The sequence below is a fragment of the Botrytis byssoidea genome, assembly GCF_014898295.1.
Source record: "Botrytis byssoidea strain MUCL 94 chromosome Unknown BBYS_010, whole genome shotgun sequence".
In the NCBI taxonomy this organism is placed as follows: domain Eukaryota; kingdom Fungi; phylum Ascomycota; class Leotiomycetes; order Helotiales; family Sclerotiniaceae; genus Botrytis; species Botrytis byssoidea.
Window position 1 is genome coordinate 1,212,714 of NW_024065851.1, and position 19,911 is coordinate 1,232,624.

Here is a 19,911-nt window from a genome sequence, read left to right on the forward strand (position 1 = left end):
TATTGCGTAATAGGTTACAAACCAATCAAGGATCACTTTCTGTTCTCCAAAAGTATTATTGCATATCTTACGGGTCTATAGTACAGCTTTGATCCTGACAAGCTTGTATGTACTTGTATAAGTAGTTCACCCCGCAAAATGCTTAATCTGGTACTTGGTCGTCCTATTTTCCATATTTTGAATATATCTGTTACATCCAAACCGCAATATCCCAGGTTGATTGTCGTCATTTTTGTAGGATAATGGTCATTTGGGGAGAGAATTTGGTGTCCGTAATCCATGGCGAATGGCTTTCACGAGCATCATGGATTCTTTATAATAGGAGGAAACACAAACTCAGATAGTGGCTATTGGTCGTAGGGGATACTTTCTATGAAGTAACAGCAAAGAAAAGAAAAACATAGCTAAGACAAACATGTTGGGAGTCTATCTTAAACACATTATCAGTGGCGTCAAGTCTGCCGTGATTGAAACTGTAGTATTTCTTGATCTAATATACACGTCAGCCCCGCAGAAAATGAAACGCTAATTATGCGGTTTCTTCAAACGTCACTGAAAAAAATTTCGAAAACAGCCCTCATAGAGATTTTCTCAAAGATTCTAAAACATCTCGGCTAACAGAGAGTCACACTGAGGTCCGTGAAAGACATCTTGACTGAGAACATTGTAGATAATGGAATTGATGAATTTAGAGAATAGCGATTCTAGAAGATTACCCAAGTTCAGAACTCTTCTCGAATTCGAAGTGGTATGCCCTGCACTAAACTTAGCGCATCGCTGGTCGAGACTGGTTCAGAAAACTAATGTGTAGCGCGATGACTAGAGGTATTTGGCACCCGTCAAGTGATTAGCCCAGTCCAGATAGAAATTCAAAGGTAGATAAAAAGAGATTGAGCCCTTCGAAATTTACTGAGCACTCAACAAAAACTCTGCAAAAGACACTCTCAAATTCCTTTACATATTTCATTCCTAAATTTGAAGATTTACCTCAATTTCACTACCTATTATCGGTCATCATGAGTTTTCCAATTCCACAAAAGCCTGATGCCGATGGCAACAAGATAACCGAGCCTATTACACTTCACCAACCAGGCTTTGTGAATGACGTCCGTCTGAATGTCTTCGGCCAAGTGTATTATGCTCACTCCATCATCCTCAAACTACATTCCAAATATTTTCGGTCAGCTTTAGAATGGGGAGGGAACCATGCAGTTCCAACAGGAAAGTTGCTTTATGATTTTACCTCTGTAGTTGATGAAGATGGATTTTGGCTTATGGAGTTAATCAAATCGGTACACACACCAATCCAAGAATGAAGATGCTTGTCTAGACGATGAACACTAACATATCGTAGACATCAAATTTCGATAACCTCACGAACACAAACAAACTAAGAGCCGGGCAAACTGAAGAAGGAGAAAGGCGTGCTTTCGAAGCCGTACTCTTCGCTTTTTACAATAGACCATACCTCATTCGCGACTTTGAAAGTTTCAATGACATCGTCCGCTCGGCAGAATCCTTGTGTGCGCGTCCGGCCCTTTCACATACTCTGGATTCCGCATTTCACAGAAGTCCCGGATTTACTGGTACGATCTGTCAGAACAGTGACTCTTTGATTCGAATCGCTAAACAGCTACACCACCCTATTCTCTTCCGGGAGTGCTTAGTTTACGAAGTTTCAAAGGCAAAAAGTACCGCTGGCAAAGAACATTGGCAATTAAAGTTCGACGACGACGAAGATATCAAATCTTGTTTCCGTAAAGCACTCCATAGTGTTGACTATATACGGAATTCCATTGATTGTGGCATCGATTTTTTTAGGAAAGACTCGAGGGAATGGCGAAGAATGTTGATGGTGAAACGTGGTATGATGGATGATGTACTAGAGTACCAGAGTGCTACCTATTACCGAGAAGTGATGAGGCGTTTGGAAGCTAAAAAGTTAAAGAATATCAATATGGAGTGGTATCAAAATTTTCTAACTTTATTATCAAGCAACTTGACTCTTGACGGAACTTTAGGTCGTGTCGGCGAGGAAAGAAGCCCTGGCACACAGAGTAACAAAAGGGGCTTCTTTTGTGCCAAAATTCGGGATGAAGATCTTCCCTGGGATCGGGAAAGTGTGGACTGGTAAAGATCCAAAGTGTCGATGTCAATATTTTTCCACATTTTGGAATATAGCGTCTTATTTTGGCCATATATTGTCGAGATTTGGAGAATCATGAATGATAAACAGCGTTTAGAGTATATGGGGTCAACTTCTATAATACTCTTTCTAGAATATAACAATAATTTAAGGAAAAAGGGGCTTGCAAGTGATATTGTTCTATCTGGCTGTGAAGCAGATTGCGGTCTCTTGAGCCATGGAAATCTCAAAGGTTTGGGAAAGCTCGATTCAAGATAGATATTTGATAGAAATTAAAGTCTAAACAGCCCCAAAATACTGTGAAACATTTTTCGTGTAGTAACAAATATCAAGATATCCCTTGGGGTTGGGATATTGGCGATTGGAGAAGGCGATAGTAGTATGACGGAGATATCGAGCCCTGGTTAGTGGATGTAAATAATGGTATACCAGCCATCTCTTCGCGCGCTTATCCTTGTGCACCAAGCGATTTGCGGGAGGAATAAGAGAGAGTAAGTATACTGATACTCGTTGTCGCAAATTCAAGGAACGTTCTCCTCGAAAAACCGGGACGTCAGTGGAATCAATAATCTACCTTCGCTAGTAGCAATTCCAGACGCTGATACACAGCACGATGAGAATTGATTTCAACTAATCAATATGGTTGTTGAAGAACCAAAATGAACAATTTCATTTGAAAAGATTCCATATCATTTCGAATTTTTAGAGAACTTTATATCCTCAATATCCACAATTATCAATTGAGTCGACGTCGATGTCGTGATCTTCCGCAAATCTAACCCCCACGAATCCAAAAATAGAAACATTAGTCTGCCCCACATTACATCTTGCGACGTCAAATCTCGAACAATCCAAACGTCTGACCCCCTTTCCCTCATTTATATATATCTTTCTTCTCTTCTCTTACATCTCTTATACTCGCATCATGCCAGAATTCAAGAATGTCACATCTGCCGCATCCTCGCAGATGTCGAACTCTTCTATACACAATCTTTCTCTTATTTCTCATTACCATTCTCTTTAAATCTCGATTCCCCCGCGAATCCCCGAAAGAACCTCTAAATGAACATCTCGATACACCAGTATACGAACATGCCTCACCCTACCGACTCCATGCAAATCGCACACATGAAGCCAATCTGGAGAAGCAATTGATCGAGATCGAAGAAAGCATTATATCTTCCCTTCTCGAGCTTGAAAAGGACATTCGAGCGCCTAAAAAAATATGGCAAATCACTTCCGCAGCTGAAGCGCCTAATTGGAAAGGCTGGACACAAGAATGGGCGACCAAAAACCCAAAGTGGGAGATAAAACAATATACCGCATCACCCGGCCCAGATATCCTCCCATATTTTCGCTCCATACCTTCGATTTCTCAAACTCTTTCCGCACATCCAGAACTCGAAGTCGATTTGTTTAGATGGCTATTACTTTGGTATCATGGGGGCTTTTACTTGGAACCGGATATTTGGCCTCGAATGGGCATTCAAGAATGTTTCGATATGGATTCTATCGAGCATCCTTCTCTATCCTTGCCTCGACGATATCCGAATTCAACAGGGAGATATGTCGAACAGCGAGAGCGATCCAGCCCCATAAGTTTAGTGTTGGGAATCGATATCGATGAACCATATATGGCGCCTCATATCCGAGAAAAATGGGGTTGGTCGAGGACATTTAGTTTTGCTACTTATGCCATGTGGGCACCGGCAAGATTCGATCCGCTATTGAGAAAAGCGATCGTGAGATGTGTTTCACATTCTTCTATGGCCTCTATTTTTGGAGAAGAAGTCGATTCAAAGGAATCCGGGGAAGTTTGTGGGGGTGCCATGTTAACCGATATTGTCTTGGAGATGTTGACCGAGAATTTGAAAGAGGTACACAAAGTACGAGATATGGATGCAGGATTGGAGAGAAGAGTTACGTGGAAGAAATTTCGCGCTTTAAGATTTCCTTATTGGTTTTCGGCTAAGGATTTCAATGACAGAAATGCCGTTGAAGAAAATTTGAGGGGTTTGGGTATATTGCCTATTAATGTTTGGGGAAGTGGTCAGAGACATAGTAGGTCGGGAACATTTGGTCATGAGGATGCTTGTATAAATCATGTTTATGGAAGGAGGCCTCCTGTCTCACTTTGGCAAAAGGTATTTGGATAGGTTATCATTGGGAAATTTTTGTATAAGTAGGTATTTGTACGATTTGGACACGGATATCAGTTGCATGAATAGGCGTTTGGTTGGGATTTGAATAGTCTTTCATTGTTAAAGAAAACTAATTAGGGGTGCCATGGAAGGTGATCCGTGGTAATATGATACCAGGTCTTACTAGATGCTTGAAAAAGAAGGAGAGTTTATTAGAGAAAAGAAAAACGAGATATCTACCATGGATGTCAGCATCCTTCCATCGAAAGATTTGCATCCATGGCTCGATCACAAAATACAAAATGAAAGAAACAGAAAATGCCTAAGCGACTCAATTATATTGCAATAATCAATCTTCCACTTGAAGAAGACAATTTGGACAAATGTGAAAAATGTAGTGATCACAACCATCGAGCGAGTCGATTTGAAACCAAGCAAACAGTGCGGAAGGAAGGTTATTCAGCAAAGCAAACTTTCAGTTGGAAGCCCCTCTGCCAGATAGATCACTCTCACTCCCCACCAACTTATCCCTTAAGCACAGTACCCATCCGCAGCCTGCAAATTCAAGCCCCCCTCCAACTCACACGGATCCTTACTAAAAGTAACCTGCAACCCCTCATAAATACTACTCGTACCTCCCACCTTCCCGGCCCCCTCTCTCAACCTCTCAAGTCTACTCTTCATCTTTCTCGCCGCGTTCACCTCTGCAAAAACCACCGTCGCATTCCCCCCATTATACACAAATACCAATTGTACATTTTCCCGCCCAACTTCCTTCTCACACAGTGTTTGAAGATTGCGTCCCGTGAATGCAAAAAAGAATGCTTTCTTTACGATTGTCAATCTGCGTGAGGCGAAAGTAGGTGCGCTCATAGAGATGATATCGTCATTAATCGGAAACGGTTCGCCGCGCACACAATCCGCGATAAATCTAAAACGATTCGGGGATTGAGCTTCTCGTTCTGCGAGGAGCACGGAGAAAAAAGATTGCGCGTCGGATGCATGCTGGAACACGATACCGGAGAAGCGTTTCCCGGTGTCGGAATCGATGCCGAAGCGGATGCAGACGACGGGGCCTTCGTGGATGGCGTTGGAGATGTCGGAGAGGGTCATGGTGGAGGGGATGTTGAGGATGAGGACGACGCGGGCTTGTTGGGAGAGGGCTTCGTGGATCATGGGTTTGCAGGCGGGGAGGGAGGGGATGCGTCCGATGCTGTTGAGACGACGGCCTGAGCGGGGGGTGGAGGGGTGTAAGTCGACGTTTCGATGGTTGGGGGAGGCGCTGCTGACGATGGCGGCCCAGGTTGAGACTTGGGTTTTGAAGGCGGTTTGGGTGGTTGTGGGGGTGAGGGAGTCTGAGGGACTGGATGCAGAGTTTTCGGAGATGGAATCGAAGTGTGTTTGAGTTGGGAATGGTGATTGAGGGGGTAAGAGAGGCGAGATGCGACGACATGTTATGTTGTTTGCTCCGACGAGGTTTAAAGGTGCAGGTCTATTTTTGCGAACCATATTCGGGGGTGGAAACTCGACTTCGGTTTCAGAGTCTGCTGCTCGGATCTTGACGATAGGCAATTTGGTTCGAGGAGATGGATGACCATGCATGGTTGATGCTTGATCAAGAGTGCCACTGGTATAGACGTATTGTGTATTGAGTGGGACATTTCGATGTGTAGCATCCAAATCACCCACTTCAAAATCCTCAACGACTCGATTGTTTTCCAAGATATTCAAGCACTCATCGACGTTCAACCCCAACTCATCCAGACCTAAATTATAGAGTCTCAACAATGAGCTTGAAGGCAATGCCTCGGTTGTGTAAATCGTATTATTATCGAACACAAAACCGTGAATTGAATCTTTGGCCTTGAGGCAATCTTCCGTATTTCTCATAATCACAAAGCGAAAGGTAGATTTGGATGCTAGATCGAAGATCATAGGACATTTTTCGACGACTCCATAAAGCTCGAATATTGAGCGAAAAGTTGGAGTTGACCATTCTGGTGGAATACCCGTGATATAGAGAGCGCGTCGTTCAAGTTGTTCTTGACTGTAAGGTGAAGGAATGCCAGGAACGTGGGTGTGTGGGTAAATATTGGCGTAAGTGAGATAAACATCTTTACTTTCTTCAAAGTAAGATCCAGTAGCGACAGAGTATGGAATGAGACTGAGAGGGTTTGGATTGCGAACTGCAAGGGGATTTGCTATTAAATCGTGATTTGCCATTGTGTTGATTGATTGACAATCGTTGTTGATGTTGTTGTGGTTGAAAAACGCGAAGAGGTGAGGTGAATATATATGAGTTTTAACGAGAACGCAAATAAAATTTGGAAGCGCGCCTTAGGTTTGTGGACTTCGGTCAATTTTTTAATGTTTTGAGATTAGTTATGACAATTAAAGTGAATGTTGGGATGAAATATTCCTAGAATTAGACGCTACTGCAAAGATTGGATCTCTCTTGCAGTAATTCTAGAATTGATATTTGTGAATAAATTATTAGTATCAGATCAAGCCTTACAGTAACTCTCATCTGAACTTTCCACAAGAAACTCACTTGTTGTCTCAACCTGTTTGAGATTGATATCTTCCCATTAATAACAATATCATTCTCCTCTCTCACTCTTCTCCTTCTCTCTAATCAACGTTCTAGCTTCCATCATCGCCAAACCCAGTAGATTCTTCCCCCATTCTTTTCTCTTGCCATCCAACGTTCCATCTCTCTCCTGTCTCTGACATTCCTTCACTCCACCCTTGATCCCAATACCCCAAATCTTATCATAAGGACTTGCTTCTACCAGTTCTCTATCTCTCGTTCTCTCTAACTGTTCTCTCAACTCTTTCCCTCCCTTCGAGAACTTGAACACATTCCCTTGAATGACTATATTGAATTTAACTTTGTTCCATTCCTTTTCATCAAAGTTTTTGACTTTGCGCCCCAGAGATTTGATTTTTCTAGGATTGGTTGTGTCAAGAATTTCCATGGAGGTGGTAACGTCATCGAAATGGAGAGCTTTGTGGTACATCATGTACCTAATAGTCATAAGTAACAGATTATTTGCGAAATGGGGGATACTAACTGTTCGGTTGAAGTGAAAACACGACCATTCTCGTCCGTAAATTCACAGATGTAATGCTGAGATAGAAAGGGATGATCGGCATCATCTGGATGCCAGAAAAATAGTGGTCCATTGTTACTCATCTTGGTGGCTTGTTTGGATTATCAAGACAGTAGAATTAAAGGGAGATGAAATCTGAGTAGAATTAGAATTGTATTCGAAGTCAAGTAAAGACTGGATGATTCGAGAAGGAGTTCGTTGTTTTATAAACGATATGACGATATAAACTAAAAGAGCAAGGTGCATATAATGAAGTCTGAGGTTACATGCATGCAGTAGTCAGGTGTGAGTCAAACGGCGTCCCCGCATCCCAACTTATTTAGGGCTGAAATTGAGTTTCTTTAGTGTAAGCTAGCTCAAACTTTAACATCACAAGAAGATCTACAACTTTTTATAGGCTAGATCCGGAGGCACTGTACTCAATTAAATATGACAGATATTGGCTGATGAAATCTGAGACTGTGCGATGGTAGATAACCGTAGCCTTACCCGTGGGGAGTTTCTCGGGTTACATCAATACGGTGCACCTCGGCTCGGGTATTATTGCTTTGCCGAATATACATCATACTGGGGCATGTAGTACTGCTTTGCCGAGAAGCATTGAACCAATCAATACATGCAGAGTCAGAGATCACACAGTATCTTACACAAAACGATGTTTGTATGGATATCTGGAAAAGTCCTTTATCAAGTCCACCAAAATGAGACTGGGCAACCCTGATAGGCCTTCATTCGCCGAAATAGAGACGAGACTTTGATAATGTACAATATCTCGATACTCTTTCGACTTCCGTCTCAAGTAAAAACGAATATTCATGCTTCAACCCACCGCAGTATCAGCTGGTATTTTTGCTGGAATCTTATCTTGAGAGAAAAACCGCGGTGCTTCGAGTTCTGAAGTTCAATCTCCAAGTCATTCCCCACGATACCGCGTGAGCTCCTGCTCATGCCTCTCCTTTGTAACTGCTTCAAAGATACACAGTATATTATACGCAAGCTGTACCAAATCTCACGAGTATAGACTTGGTGACTAGAAGAGCAAAAGAATGTTCAACATCATCCATAATACTCACAGGATAACAGACGATAGTCGAATATTCCAAGAGATCCTGGTAAGTAAGATGGAAACAATGTGAGTTGTGATTAATCAACATATAATCCGGTCCATTCGAACTCAGAGTTATAAGATTGAGATCAACAATCGGATTCACTATAATCAATTTTTACCGAGGAAATTGTCGAGTGAGAAGGGAAAAGGAAACTGCATAATAGGATCGAAAGAATACACAGATAAATTAACGGCCTTGAATGAGAGTGTTCAAGCCTAAAGAAATATGACATGGGGAACTTTTAAGAATATGATAGGAATCTTAGCTTAAACAGAACCAGAGGAATAAAAGAACTTGAGCTTTAAGTGCCAGCACATATTTTTTTCACTGTTTACCCGAGAGAGAAATAGATGCCCATATCTATATAGAAATACAAGAGAACTCAAGAGCATCTGAAAGAGGATTATCGCTTCTCTATTGCTCTCATGGACGAAGTGATAATAGTGATGCGGACTCTATATTCAGAAGATTCTTGATGATAAATGCCTGGTTGAAAGGTGTCGAATTTTGAGGGACACAGAATTGGCACAAGAGTTCCATTCTTAAACTAGGTAGATAGCGTTGAGCAGAGATGGTCATTTGATTTCAATCTATCGTCCCATCCCAGTCGACTATCTGACATTCATGATGAATTGCTTCCGGAATAGCTCTGCGTAATAAGTTTCGATCATCTAGGTTCCGGCAGAAATGACACGAGAAGTCTTTCGTGGCTTGAGTTATGGATTTTTCTGCTATTTGCCCATTATATTGACTGAAGGTGAATCATGCTAATAAGAGATGCATGCAAAATCCAGTGGATGGGACTCAAAAACGCATGATAGGAAGGAACAGTCTATTGATCAAGCGGAGGTTCGTTGATCTAGAAATATAGGGGTGAGCTCAATATGTCAATAAGAGAATTATGCAATATTGTTATGCAGTCTTCTACAGAACATAGCTAGATTTGTTTCATCAAGCAACGCTTACATACGCTTCTATAAGAAGCATTACTATAATATGTAATTCTAAAATTCATCGCATGGTGAACTCTTCCAAGATGCTCACGAAATTTACTCGATTAGGCCTACATGAACCTGCCAAGCCAATCTCTGCTGGACTCTTGAATTCACCCAAACAGCTAGTCGCTTCGAAAGCTTCTCACAGGGATACCAAATCGCCAAGTAATTACTGTGAGGGCAAGATATCGACTGATATTAGAGTTGTTGTATGAATAATAACAGCGAAACATTCACTTTCGAACACCAGCTATATCCCAGACAAGCGATTGGCGTAACCGAGAAACAATTCATTTTTTTCGGTTGAATTTTCTTTCATCTAGTGTACAGGAACGGTACCTAGGTAATGAGATCTCCCTGCCATTCTCTAGGTAGAATTTCCCATCGGGAATTACTATTAGACATCTATGCTGTTCCTAGGCCTTAGGGATCGTAGTAGAATCTTAAAGAAGTGGAGAAATGAAGCGAATATTTCGAGAAGAGACATAAAGGTATCTGCTGTTTCGAGCCATCTTACTTTTACTATTACAATACAACAACAAGTATCACAACAAGCTTGAACTTTCCTTACAGGACGAAGATACTCACATCGAGTTTGAACTTTATTTAGCAGGCAACCTACATACAGCACGTTTGAACTTTCTAATAACAAAGACACTTCCACAAGTTTGACATTCAAAGGTAGGTTTCTTTTGATGTTTCCGGTTATGCTCTTGGGAGTATATCTGTATTTGCTTCACCTATTTCATCTCTTAATCTTTACACATTTACTGACACGGAACTTAGTAGATGATTAGATCCATGATGGAATCCTACAAATCTTCTATTAGAAAGGTGTTCGGTATAGTCTTTACCTTGAAGACTTACCCAGACACGGTAAGTTTATTTCATACTCCCCTACTGGGATTTACTTGAACACAGTATACTGTTACCAACAACACATACCAACACATACTTACTTTCCTCTCATCTAGATCCAAAGGACTAAACCTTCGGAATCAAAAGTCGATAGCGTAGCTCATCCACCACTCCTTAAAGATGGCACTATCGAAAATGAATACACCATGTCAACAGAGTATCTCCAAAAGGAAGCATACCATGATTCATCCATGAGCTATCAAGTTGCACAAATTCTCCTTTGGGTAATTTGGTTTCCTTTACGTCTCACTAGGTTATTGCTTCAAATCTCAATTCCCTGCTAACATACCCTCTAGTCCTTCATCGCCATTCTCATCGCTCCTATCCTCGTTATAGTCAACATACTCTTTCACTTCCGCGACTCCAAGTACTCGTGGGCTGCGATTGCTGGCTGTGTTTTCTTAATCATATCACTTATCTCCTACTTCCTTCGCAACAGTAAGGAGCTTGACGAAAACTATTCCGTGCAATGGGGAATGAAGACTAGAGCTACTGCGCAAGAAATTCAAGATCGGATATATGCCAAGGATCGCAATACGTAGCTCTCTCTTTCCCAATTACCAATATGGAATCACACGTTAACACTGGTGCTGCAGAAAATTTCGCATCGCTCATCTTGCTCAGATTCAAAGTCTTCAGACTATCCCTGAGAATCAATATCCTAGAAGCTTAGGCAATATGCGACATCAGATGAATGAGAAATTTACCGCGGCAATGAAAGATATGACTTCTGAGACGAGAGTTAAGCTTAATACTTATGTATGTATATAGTCCCAGCCTTGCTGTCACATTACTGTCTTCTCTAATTTATTTCTCCCTTTCATCCTTCTCCTTAGCCCCTGTATCTCTCGATTAAAGGAGCTCGAGACTAATATACACCGTAGCTCATAATCTCCGGAGCTCTATCCATAATCCCTTATTGGGCCGCAACTCACTACTACAACAATCCAACTTCTTTCTCCGAAGCGACAAATCATTTGGTATTACTTAGCAAAGCTTTCGTTGTCATCATCATGTACACGACTGTATTGAACCAAACAAAATTTTGGATCGAGGAGTTAGAACGAGAGAAAAGTTGTATTATGAGAGGATGGGATATTGTAAATTAAGGAACGAACAGGAGATGAAGAAGGAAGTTGACAGTGTTATTTATTTCTGGTGTTGGGGAAAGGGGAGGGTTTGGATAGGGTTACTGCAACTGCAGGCCGGACCTGCTTCTGCAGTTTGGGGGATGAATATCTGCAAGGAAAGTGTTTGAAAGTGATGAAGGAGTGGAATAGGCCATGAGAAAAATGTCCTGCTGAGATCTGGGGTGGGTTGAACTTTGTTTTGATACTTTCTTCTGAATTACAGTATTGAAGCATGAAATCTTGATGCTGATAACAACAAATATATTTAACATGTTTTGGTTCTACTTGACGTTACAAGAACAATCTCGTGTATGTAATACGATTTCAATGATGCAAACAACATCTAAGGAGCATTTCTTGTGGATCAGGGAAGAGAACGATCCTCAGCATGGTAACTAGTATGCTGTGACGCTGGCACATATTCATTCCCCAGCCCACGCATTGGGTTCTGCTCAGGGAAGATTCTGACATTATATCAAAGAGGAATTTGATGCAGATATCAGGTACATAGCTATATGTCTATCGCACCACTGGAGAACGAAGACTACCTCCGAATATCATAGAGCTAGAGTCGAAGATTACGCAACCCCATACACTCGTTGGACAGAAAAGTACTTTCGCCAGAATTCAATTCCTCACCCACATCCATTCGACCTCGAATTTTCCTATCAAAAGTTTCGCAGCTGGAATCTCCCAATCAAATAAAATAATACTTTTATCTCCTCAGACTCTCAATATCTATGTCGTTCACCACAACCACAAGAAACACACAATGCAAGCACAGACCATTCCCAACCTCCAAACCTCGGCTCGGCTCATCCATCCATCCAGCTTCCCCAGATTTTCGGAAATGGTTCTTCCTACGCGTATCTCCCCGCATGTGCAAGCTTCATATCCGCGACCCCTTTATTTGGATTTCTAATCGTTGCTCTATTCATGCTTCTCGAGTTTCAATGTCTATAATACACTTCTGTCATACCTCTTGCTTTACATTTCCAATTCCAGTTTCAGTTCCAGTTCCAGTTTCATTGGCATCTAGAAGTATACACAAAGTCATCACAACATCAGCGTTTCAATTCTCCACTTTCAGGACGTTGACAGTGAGAAGATCACATTCGCGTTATAGATCCTTCCACACCACGAGAATCAATACATCTCCACAAAGTCTAGGAACATTCTCAAGAATACGAAGAAGACCGAGAAATATGACATTACCCGGATCTCGATCTCCGAAGTCTGATTTGGAAAAACAATATACTTCATCTACTAGTAGTTCTAAGGTAGATAGGAAAGCCAAGAAAGAGATTGCTGTTCCACAGCCTAGTTCGAGGTGTGTGATATATCGTTCCTATATTCGCTTTGCTATTTTCTTATCTCATTCTCATACAATACCCTTACATTTCTTCACTCCAACTAACACCCCCCACAGTATCCTCCTCATCTCCCCCCAAAACCAAATTCTTCTCCTCCATCGTATCCGCACCTCATCTTCCTTCCCCTCGGCCCACGTCTTTCCAGGCGGAAACCTCGACCCCTACCACGAATCACCCATCCCGTCTCCCTCCTCTCCTTCCCGTCATGTAGATTCCGAGATATACCGTCTTGGCGCTATCCGGGAATGTTTCGAAGAGAGCGGAATTCTCCTCGCTGTCCCTTCCCCATCCGCATCTCCTCAAACCCCCGAGCAAAAAAGCACCAAGAAAGAATCTCTCCACATCGACGAAGAAGAAAAGTCGCGCGCAAGAAAGGAGATTCATTCCCGGAAAATCAAATTCTCAACCTGGCTAGCCCAACAAGGAGGAATCCCCGATATCGATTCTCTCCACCCTTTCACTCGCTGGATCACCCCTTCTAATCTCCCCAAACGTTTCACCACACAAATGTACATCTATTTCCTCCCTCTATCTTCACCCTCCTCCCCTTCAACCTCAACAGAAGTGCAAAATGAGAGTGTCCCCACAAACCAAGGAGAAGAAAAAGAAAAAGAAAAAGAAACCCACACAACCCCCACCCACGACGGCGGCATCGAACACACCGCTGCCGAATTCGCCTACTGTTCAACATGGCTAGACAAAGCCCGGAAGGGCGAAATTATTCTCTTCCCCCCACAATTCTACCTCATGGAATTACTTTCTCAATTTTTGCTTCCCGCAGAATCAAAATCAAAATCACAATTCTCCATAGACGAACTCGCCGCGCAGAGAACCCAAGTCCTGCAATTCCTGAAAGGAGACGGAGGTGATGCGTCGGGAATTTTCTGGGGCGATAAAGCAATGAGTCCGCTTTCGTTGGGGATTAGGAAGAAAAATGGGGATGGGAGGGTGATACTGGGATTGGATGGACAGGGTCCGGAATTGGAGGGGAGGGGGAGGAAAGGTGATGCGAAGAGAGTTGTGCTTGTGAGGTTTGGGAAGGAGGGACCTAGGGAGGTGGAGGTAAGAGAGAGGAGAGAGGTTTTGGAGGAGGAGAGGGGAGGGGATGGAGAGGGTGGGGGAGGGGGAGGAGCGAAGTTGTGAGGGGTTGATGTTTATATGTATACACATATATAGACACATATATATAACACAACGAGTATCCAATAATCCAAACTACAACCCAACAACAACAACAAAGATTCTCATATCCCATATATATCCCATCTCCAACCCAATCACAACACTCAACACTCAACACCCATCATTCAAATCACATAAGATACTAAAATAATGCTATAGACATCAAATTCGATTAGATTAGATTAGAAGATACTCTGAACTCTTAAATTTCATTTACACCAACTCATCTCAATTCAACTCAACGACCATACCATACCACAAAATATAACCTCACGAACAATACCTAGGATCTCAAAAATAATCAATAAAATCGTACAAGTTAACCACTGTGCTTCTTTCAATGAAATAACTAGAAATAGATGATATGCCATGCATCGACTATATCATATGATTGTAATGTATGTGAATCATAATCGTAATCATCCTCTCATACTCATTTGGTTCATGATTAAAAGAGCATCCCTTCCATTCCATTCCATACCTATAACGCCCGCATGATTATTTCCAGTACACATTTCCCATCATCATGAATGAATATCTGGGCTCAAGTATCATCATCCCATTTCAATTTCCATCCCAATTCCATTTCTCCCATCATCTCAAATCCCCCCATGCCATCCCATCTCCACCTCCTCCATCAAAGCTCCTCCTCCTCCCCCCCTGCCAACGTCCTCTCATCCGCATCCTCATCCCCCTCATCATAAATCTCATAACTCGGCCACGCCACCTCAAACTCTCCCTCTTCCTCCTCCTCGCCCTCTCTCAAAAACCTAAACGCCAACACCCCTCCCTCCTTCACCCCCACACTCTCCGGCGTATCTCCCAATCCCAACTGCAACTCCGTCCAGCCCGCTTTGAGATCATGTACATCGACCGGAACCGCCAGCGCGATATTCTTGACCGATTCTGGGAGGGGAATTTTACGCTCCGTGAGAGTGGTGGTGGTGGAGGAGAGTGTGGTTGTGGATCTTGCGGCGGGGTTGCCGGGAGAAGGGAGAGGGGAGAGGCCATCTGGATAGCGTTCCTGCAGGGTGGAGAGCAGGAGAGTGAGGATTTGGGGGAAGGTTTGCGTGGGTGGGACGAGGAGGAGAATAGTGTGTATGGTGTGTTTGAGGAAGAGGGTGAGGTTTGTGTCGCTGGGTGGGTCGAAGGTGCTGAGTTTGCGCTTGGGTGGCTGGTGGGAGGGAGAGTCAGTTTTGGAGATGAGGTGTGGAGGAGGGGGAGGGGAAGGGGAGGTTCACTTACCATTTTGAGGGTTGGTTTATTGGGTTTTGTTGTATTGTATATATGAATTTGATTGAATCGAATTGAACTCGAATTAGACTGAAGAGGTGTGTGATGATTTATTGATTGAACAATATAATACCCAAGAACGTCTTTTGTATTTGTGGTTATTTTCGTTTTAAATTGAGATTGAGATCTATTTCTTTGTAAGAGATGGATGGACAGAAGATGGAAGATAAGTAGGCGGATTGAGAACAGACAGGCATCAGCTTGGAATTATTGAACATCTCTTTGCGACGCGATAAACTTTATCAAATTCGCGAAAGCAGCTGATCTTTAAAAAAGTGATTTCTTCATTCTTCAGCCTTGTGGGTGAGGTTTAATAAAATACAATACAATTCAATTCAATATTATACAACCTCACTTATCTATTGACACGGCAGTTTACTTCAATCTCCAATTCGTTACATCAAGCAGTCAATCAATCCATCAATCAATCAATCAATCAACAAATCAATTCAAAACCATGGATCCCTCCACCCCCTCTCCCCCAACCACAGATCTCACGACCCCTCCCCCAACCCCCGAAGAACTCCTCGAAGCCCAAATGAAAGCCTGGCGCAAAGCTTACCACGAAGCTCTTGTCCTCGATTCGCGCATGTCCATACCCTACGGTGCACGTCTCCCACTCTGCACATCGATTTCATTTCTCTGCGGCATGGCGCTGGGGATCTCTCACGGTTCTCAAGCTGCGTCGTTACGTTTCCGCGCTGAGAATGCGCATCGCTTGCCGACGTCGCCGACGGGCTGGTACTTGTATCATAAGAGTAAGAATTATAATACGGGGCTTGGGGGAGTGAAAGAGGGGTTGAGGATGGGAGGGAGAATTGCGTTTTGGACGGCGGGGTTGTTGGCGATTGAGGATATGTGTGATAGGTGGAGGGGGAAGAAGGATGTGGTCAATACTATGGTGGCTAGTTTGAGTGTTGCGGGAGGATTTAGTTTATGGAGTGAGTTTTATTTTATTTTGTTTATTTTTGGGATTGGGATTGGGTTTGTATTTGGTTTCTGGGAGAGTTGTGCTTGTGATTGTGTGCCGGGGAGTTGTGATTTCAATATAAATCAATGGATTATTGCACCAATGGTATTTTCTCATGCGTTGCCAATTCCTCTCTTTGGGCGAAATGAGGATTGGCAAACGTAAATGGAAAAAGGCACAAGACGGATGATCGATGGGAGAAGATTCAATATATTTGAGGGATGATCAATACTAACATAACTTCTCCTCCCAGATCGATTTCCTATAATAACCGCAGCCAGAACCGCCAAAACAGGATTAGCATTTGGTATAGGATATGGATTATTACAAGATGCCGTTGGGTATGCAAGAGGTAGAAGATTAGGATATATAGATTTCTTAACAGGAGGAACGACAGGAAGAAGAGGAGGAGGAGAAGGAGGAAAGGAAGAAGAAGATCTGAGACAGAGAACTACCGAAAAGACAACAATATAACAAGACAAAAGATGATGATGATGATGATGATGATGATGATGATAATAATAATAAGTGGTAATTAAATGGTAATTATATCCACTTCAATATTCATTCCAGACTTTCATCTTCATTCCTCTTTTCCATTCTCGTATCATTATTGAGGATAAAATAGATTCATCTCCAATTTATAAGTAATAGTTGAGTTGTGTCAACATCAATATTGCATCAATATTCGAATAGTTTTTGTTAGTTTACTCCATCTTATCCATATCACCGACATCCAAGCACCATCGATTCGGTTTCCATCGGTTGTAGATATTCCCACAACTATCTGGAGCATTTAAAGCATTTAAAGAAATGCCATTCGACCAATCATCTCTCTGGATTTGAATGTGGAGATCCTGATATACTTACGATAAGCTTGGATCTCATGGTTGTCGACGGCATGTTGGTTTGGAGTTATCGATAAGCTTCATCATTTCCATTTTCAAGACCATTTCCATGTCCATTTCCATGTCCATGTCTCCTCTTCGTCTCTTCGTTGTATGTTTGATTATTGATTATTGATTAATGATACTGACTGACTGTACTTACGATTCACTCACAACTCCGATTTCGCTGCTTTTGATTTCTTCTTCATTTTCTTCTTCAATTCTTTTGTATTTCCCAAGTTCTCTTTTCCTATTTAAATTCCTCATCTATCCTCATTTCCTTCTCTCTTCTTCTTTCTCTTCATTCTTGTTTGTTTGTACATATCAGTCCTTCTCGCAATCAGTCAGTATTCATTGCGCAACTCAGAGGAAACCGAACAACAGAAAGAGAAACATAAGGCCGTATTGATACATTTATTTGTCTACTTGTCTAATTATCTGTTTATCGACTTCAAACTCCTTCACACTTTCCATCATGTCGAACTTAATATCCCGGAAAGCATTACTATGTTCTCGAAGACCATTCCTGATTGCGCCTTCAAATTATAGAAGATTATCTTCTAGAACATCACCTCTTCAATCTACTTATACTGGAAATCCCACTTCGGCTTCTGCTGCTACAGATGCGCTTCATCCAATACAATGCAATACAAATTCAACATCTAAATCAGCTACTATGCCAAAGATTAGTCCGCTTTCAATATTACCTCTGAGTAATGTTGTAAGATCCTTGGTTATCAATACTATTTCTTCTTCTCCCGTAAGTCTTATCTACTACCTGAGTACTTTAAATATTCCCCCTTTAATTCTAGAGCGAAGCGAAAAAGCCTCCACGGCAGTGGCCCCCGGGGGGCCAGCGGAGCGTCACTTTGATCTAATCATTTTGATGTTTTTTTTGTCTTTCCTTTACTATTCCCGTCAAATATACCTATGTATCAAACTTTTACTAACCATTCCATCTTTTAAAAATAGTTACTTCTCGCACCATCCCTCAAGATAATGACCATCCTCGCCCACTCTCAAAATCCCATCTTATCACCCGATCGCAATCCCATTTTACGATTCTTCCTCAAAAATACCTTTTACAAACAATTTTGTGCTGGTGAAACCCATGCTGAGGTTCAAAAGACAGTTCGCGCAATTAAAGATCTTGGTTTCAAAGGTGTTTTTCTCTGTTATGCAAGAGAAGTTGAGAAATCTCCAGGTGCCAATATCGATGTGGAGAAATGTGTCAAGAATGAAGTTTTACCTTGGGCTGAGGGTACTTTGGCGACTGTTCGATTAGCTGGACCGGGAGATTTTGTTTCTATCAAGGTTACTGGAGCGGGAAGTTTAGCTCTACAAGCTTTGGAAGCAAAGGGAGTTTGTCACGATACACTCAAAAAGGCTATTGATGATATTTGTGCTCTGGGTGCAGAACGAGGTGTCAAATTAGCTTTTGATGCGGAACATGCTGCGGTGCAAGCTGGTATCGATCTTTGGACATTGAAATATATGAAGAGATATAATAGACCCGGCAAAGGAGGAGCAGTCATCTATGGCACTTATCAAGCATATCTCAAAGCCTGTCCCCAAGTCGTCGCAAACCACATGGCCATTGCGCAAAAGGAAAACTTCACCCTCGGTGTCAAATTGGTTCGAGGCGCATACATGGGATCGGATCCTCGCGAATTGATCCACGATACCAAGCGCGAAACAGATGAATGTTATGATGGCATTGCTGAGGCATTGATTCGTCAATCTCCTAATGCGATCCTGAAACCGGAAAATAGAGAGGAAAAAACATTCCAAGCTGTGGATTTAGCACTCGCAGGTCACAATTTGGAATCGGTCAGAAAGGCACAGTTGATTCGTACCGAACAGGCTCAAAAGGGTGAAGAGAGAATCGAATTATGTTATGCACAATTACAAGGTATGGCCGATGAAGTATCCTGCGAACTCGTCGCGGAGGGAAAATTAGCCGAATCGATGAATTCTTCCAATGCACAGGACTCAAAAGTTACAGTTCACGGAGGAATCAATGAATTGATTGGGAGAACGAAAGGAGGAAAAGATCAATTGCATTTGAAAACCGATATTCCAAAGGCGTATAAGTATTTGACTTGGGGAACTACCGGAGAGTGTATGAAGTATCTTTTGAGGAGAGCGTATGAAAATCGAGATGCGGTGGGGAGGACCAGAGAGGGAAGAAATGAAATGGGTAGGGAATTGGTGAGGAGAGTTAAGGCGGTTTTTGGTGCGTGATGAGATCAGTTGATGATGAGATCAGATGATGAGATGAGATGAGATGATACGGATTAAAGTCTTTTTGATATATGGATTGATTGTATTGCATAGCGTGCCCTGGATGGATGGATGGATGGATGGATGGGGCTGGGTTGGTTTAGGTTTTTTTCTTTTGTTGGGCTGCATCACCACGCACTTTTTGCATCTTAACATCTTGTATGCGAGCGTGCTTTTTTATCATAGGTACATATCTACCTATCTACATACCCAGTTTGTAGGTAAATCCATAGGTAGTTAGGTACTAGGTACTACAGTAGGTAGTATAGTTAAACAAGCGAATACCAATACTTTTTCGATCTTTTGATTACCCATATCCATATCGATATCCATATCCATGTTATGCGTAGGTAGGTAGGTAGGTACGTTTC

The 19,911-nt window shown here is 42.2% G+C and overlaps 9 protein-coding genes across 9 annotated transcripts; 6 read left to right on the forward strand and 3 right to left on the reverse strand.

The window, feature by feature from the left end:
* Positions 1-1,016: 1,016 nt before the first annotated feature.
* Positions 1,017-2,134, forward strand: EAE97_005970 (uncharacterized protein; the record flags this gene model as incomplete). Its single annotated transcript, XM_038876483.1, has 2 exons — positions 1,017-1,292; positions 1,355-2,134. The coding sequence occupies 2 exons, from the start codon at positions 1,017-1,019 to the stop codon at positions 2,132-2,134; spliced, it is 1,056 nt and encodes a 351-aa protein (XP_038732959.1).
* Positions 2,135-3,087: 953 nt separating this feature from the next.
* EAE97_005971 (uncharacterized protein) lies at positions 3,088-4,302 on the forward strand (the record flags this gene model as incomplete). Its single annotated transcript, XM_038876484.1, has 1 exon — positions 3,088-4,302. The coding sequence occupies one exon, from the start codon at positions 3,088-3,090 to the stop codon at positions 4,300-4,302; it is 1,215 nt and encodes a 404-aa protein (XP_038732960.1).
* A 516-nt stretch (positions 4,303-4,818) lies between these two features.
* On the reverse strand, positions 4,819-6,510 carry EAE97_005972 (uncharacterized protein; the record flags this gene model as incomplete). Its single annotated transcript, XM_038876485.1, has 1 exon — positions 4,819-6,510. The coding sequence occupies one exon, from the start codon at positions 6,508-6,510 to the stop codon at positions 4,819-4,821; it is 1,692 nt and encodes a 563-aa protein (XP_038732961.1).
* A 377-nt stretch (positions 6,511-6,887) lies between these two features.
* EAE97_005973 (uncharacterized protein) lies at positions 6,888-7,483 on the reverse strand (the record flags this gene model as incomplete). The annotated part of the gene is made up of 2 exons (XM_038876486.1): positions 6,888-7,314; positions 7,362-7,483. The coding sequence occupies 2 exons, from the start codon at positions 7,481-7,483 to the stop codon at positions 6,888-6,890; spliced, it is 549 nt and encodes a 182-aa protein (XP_038732962.1).
* A 2,825-nt stretch (positions 7,484-10,308) lies between these two features.
* EAE97_005974 (uncharacterized protein) lies at positions 10,309-10,964 on the forward strand (the record flags this gene model as incomplete). Its single annotated transcript, XM_038876487.1, has 3 exons — positions 10,309-10,380; positions 10,479-10,646; positions 10,719-10,964. The coding sequence occupies 3 exons, from the start codon at positions 10,309-10,311 to the stop codon at positions 10,962-10,964; spliced, it is 486 nt and encodes a 161-aa protein (XP_038732963.1).
* Positions 10,965-12,430: 1,466 nt separating this feature from the next.
* Positions 12,431-14,068, forward strand: EAE97_005975 (uncharacterized protein; the record flags this gene model as incomplete). The annotated part of the gene is made up of 2 exons (XM_038876488.1): positions 12,431-12,882; positions 12,982-14,068. 2 exons carry the CDS (start codon positions 12,431-12,433, stop codon positions 14,066-14,068), a joined length of 1,539 nt encoding a protein of 512 aa, XP_038732964.1.
* A 676-nt stretch (positions 14,069-14,744) lies between these two features.
* On the reverse strand, positions 14,745-15,355 carry EAE97_005976 (uncharacterized protein; the record flags this gene model as incomplete). Its single annotated transcript, XM_038876489.1, has 2 exons — positions 14,745-15,281; positions 15,353-15,355. The coding sequence occupies 2 exons, from the start codon at positions 15,353-15,355 to the stop codon at positions 14,745-14,747; spliced, it is 540 nt and encodes a 179-aa protein (XP_038732965.1).
* A 502-nt stretch (positions 15,356-15,857) lies between these two features.
* On the forward strand, positions 15,858-16,844 carry EAE97_005977 (uncharacterized protein; the record flags this gene model as incomplete). Its single annotated transcript, XM_038876490.1, has 2 exons — positions 15,858-16,341; positions 16,624-16,844. The coding sequence occupies 2 exons, from the start codon at positions 15,858-15,860 to the stop codon at positions 16,842-16,844; spliced, it is 705 nt and encodes a 234-aa protein (XP_038732966.1).
* Positions 16,845-17,732: 888 nt separating this feature from the next.
* EAE97_005978 (uncharacterized protein) lies at positions 17,733-19,501 on the forward strand (the record flags this gene model as incomplete). Its single annotated transcript, XM_038876491.1, has 2 exons — positions 17,733-18,017; positions 18,230-19,501. 2 exons carry the CDS (start codon positions 17,733-17,735, stop codon positions 19,499-19,501), a joined length of 1,557 nt encoding a protein of 518 aa, XP_038732967.1.
* Between the last annotated feature and the right edge of the window lie 410 nt (positions 19,502-19,911).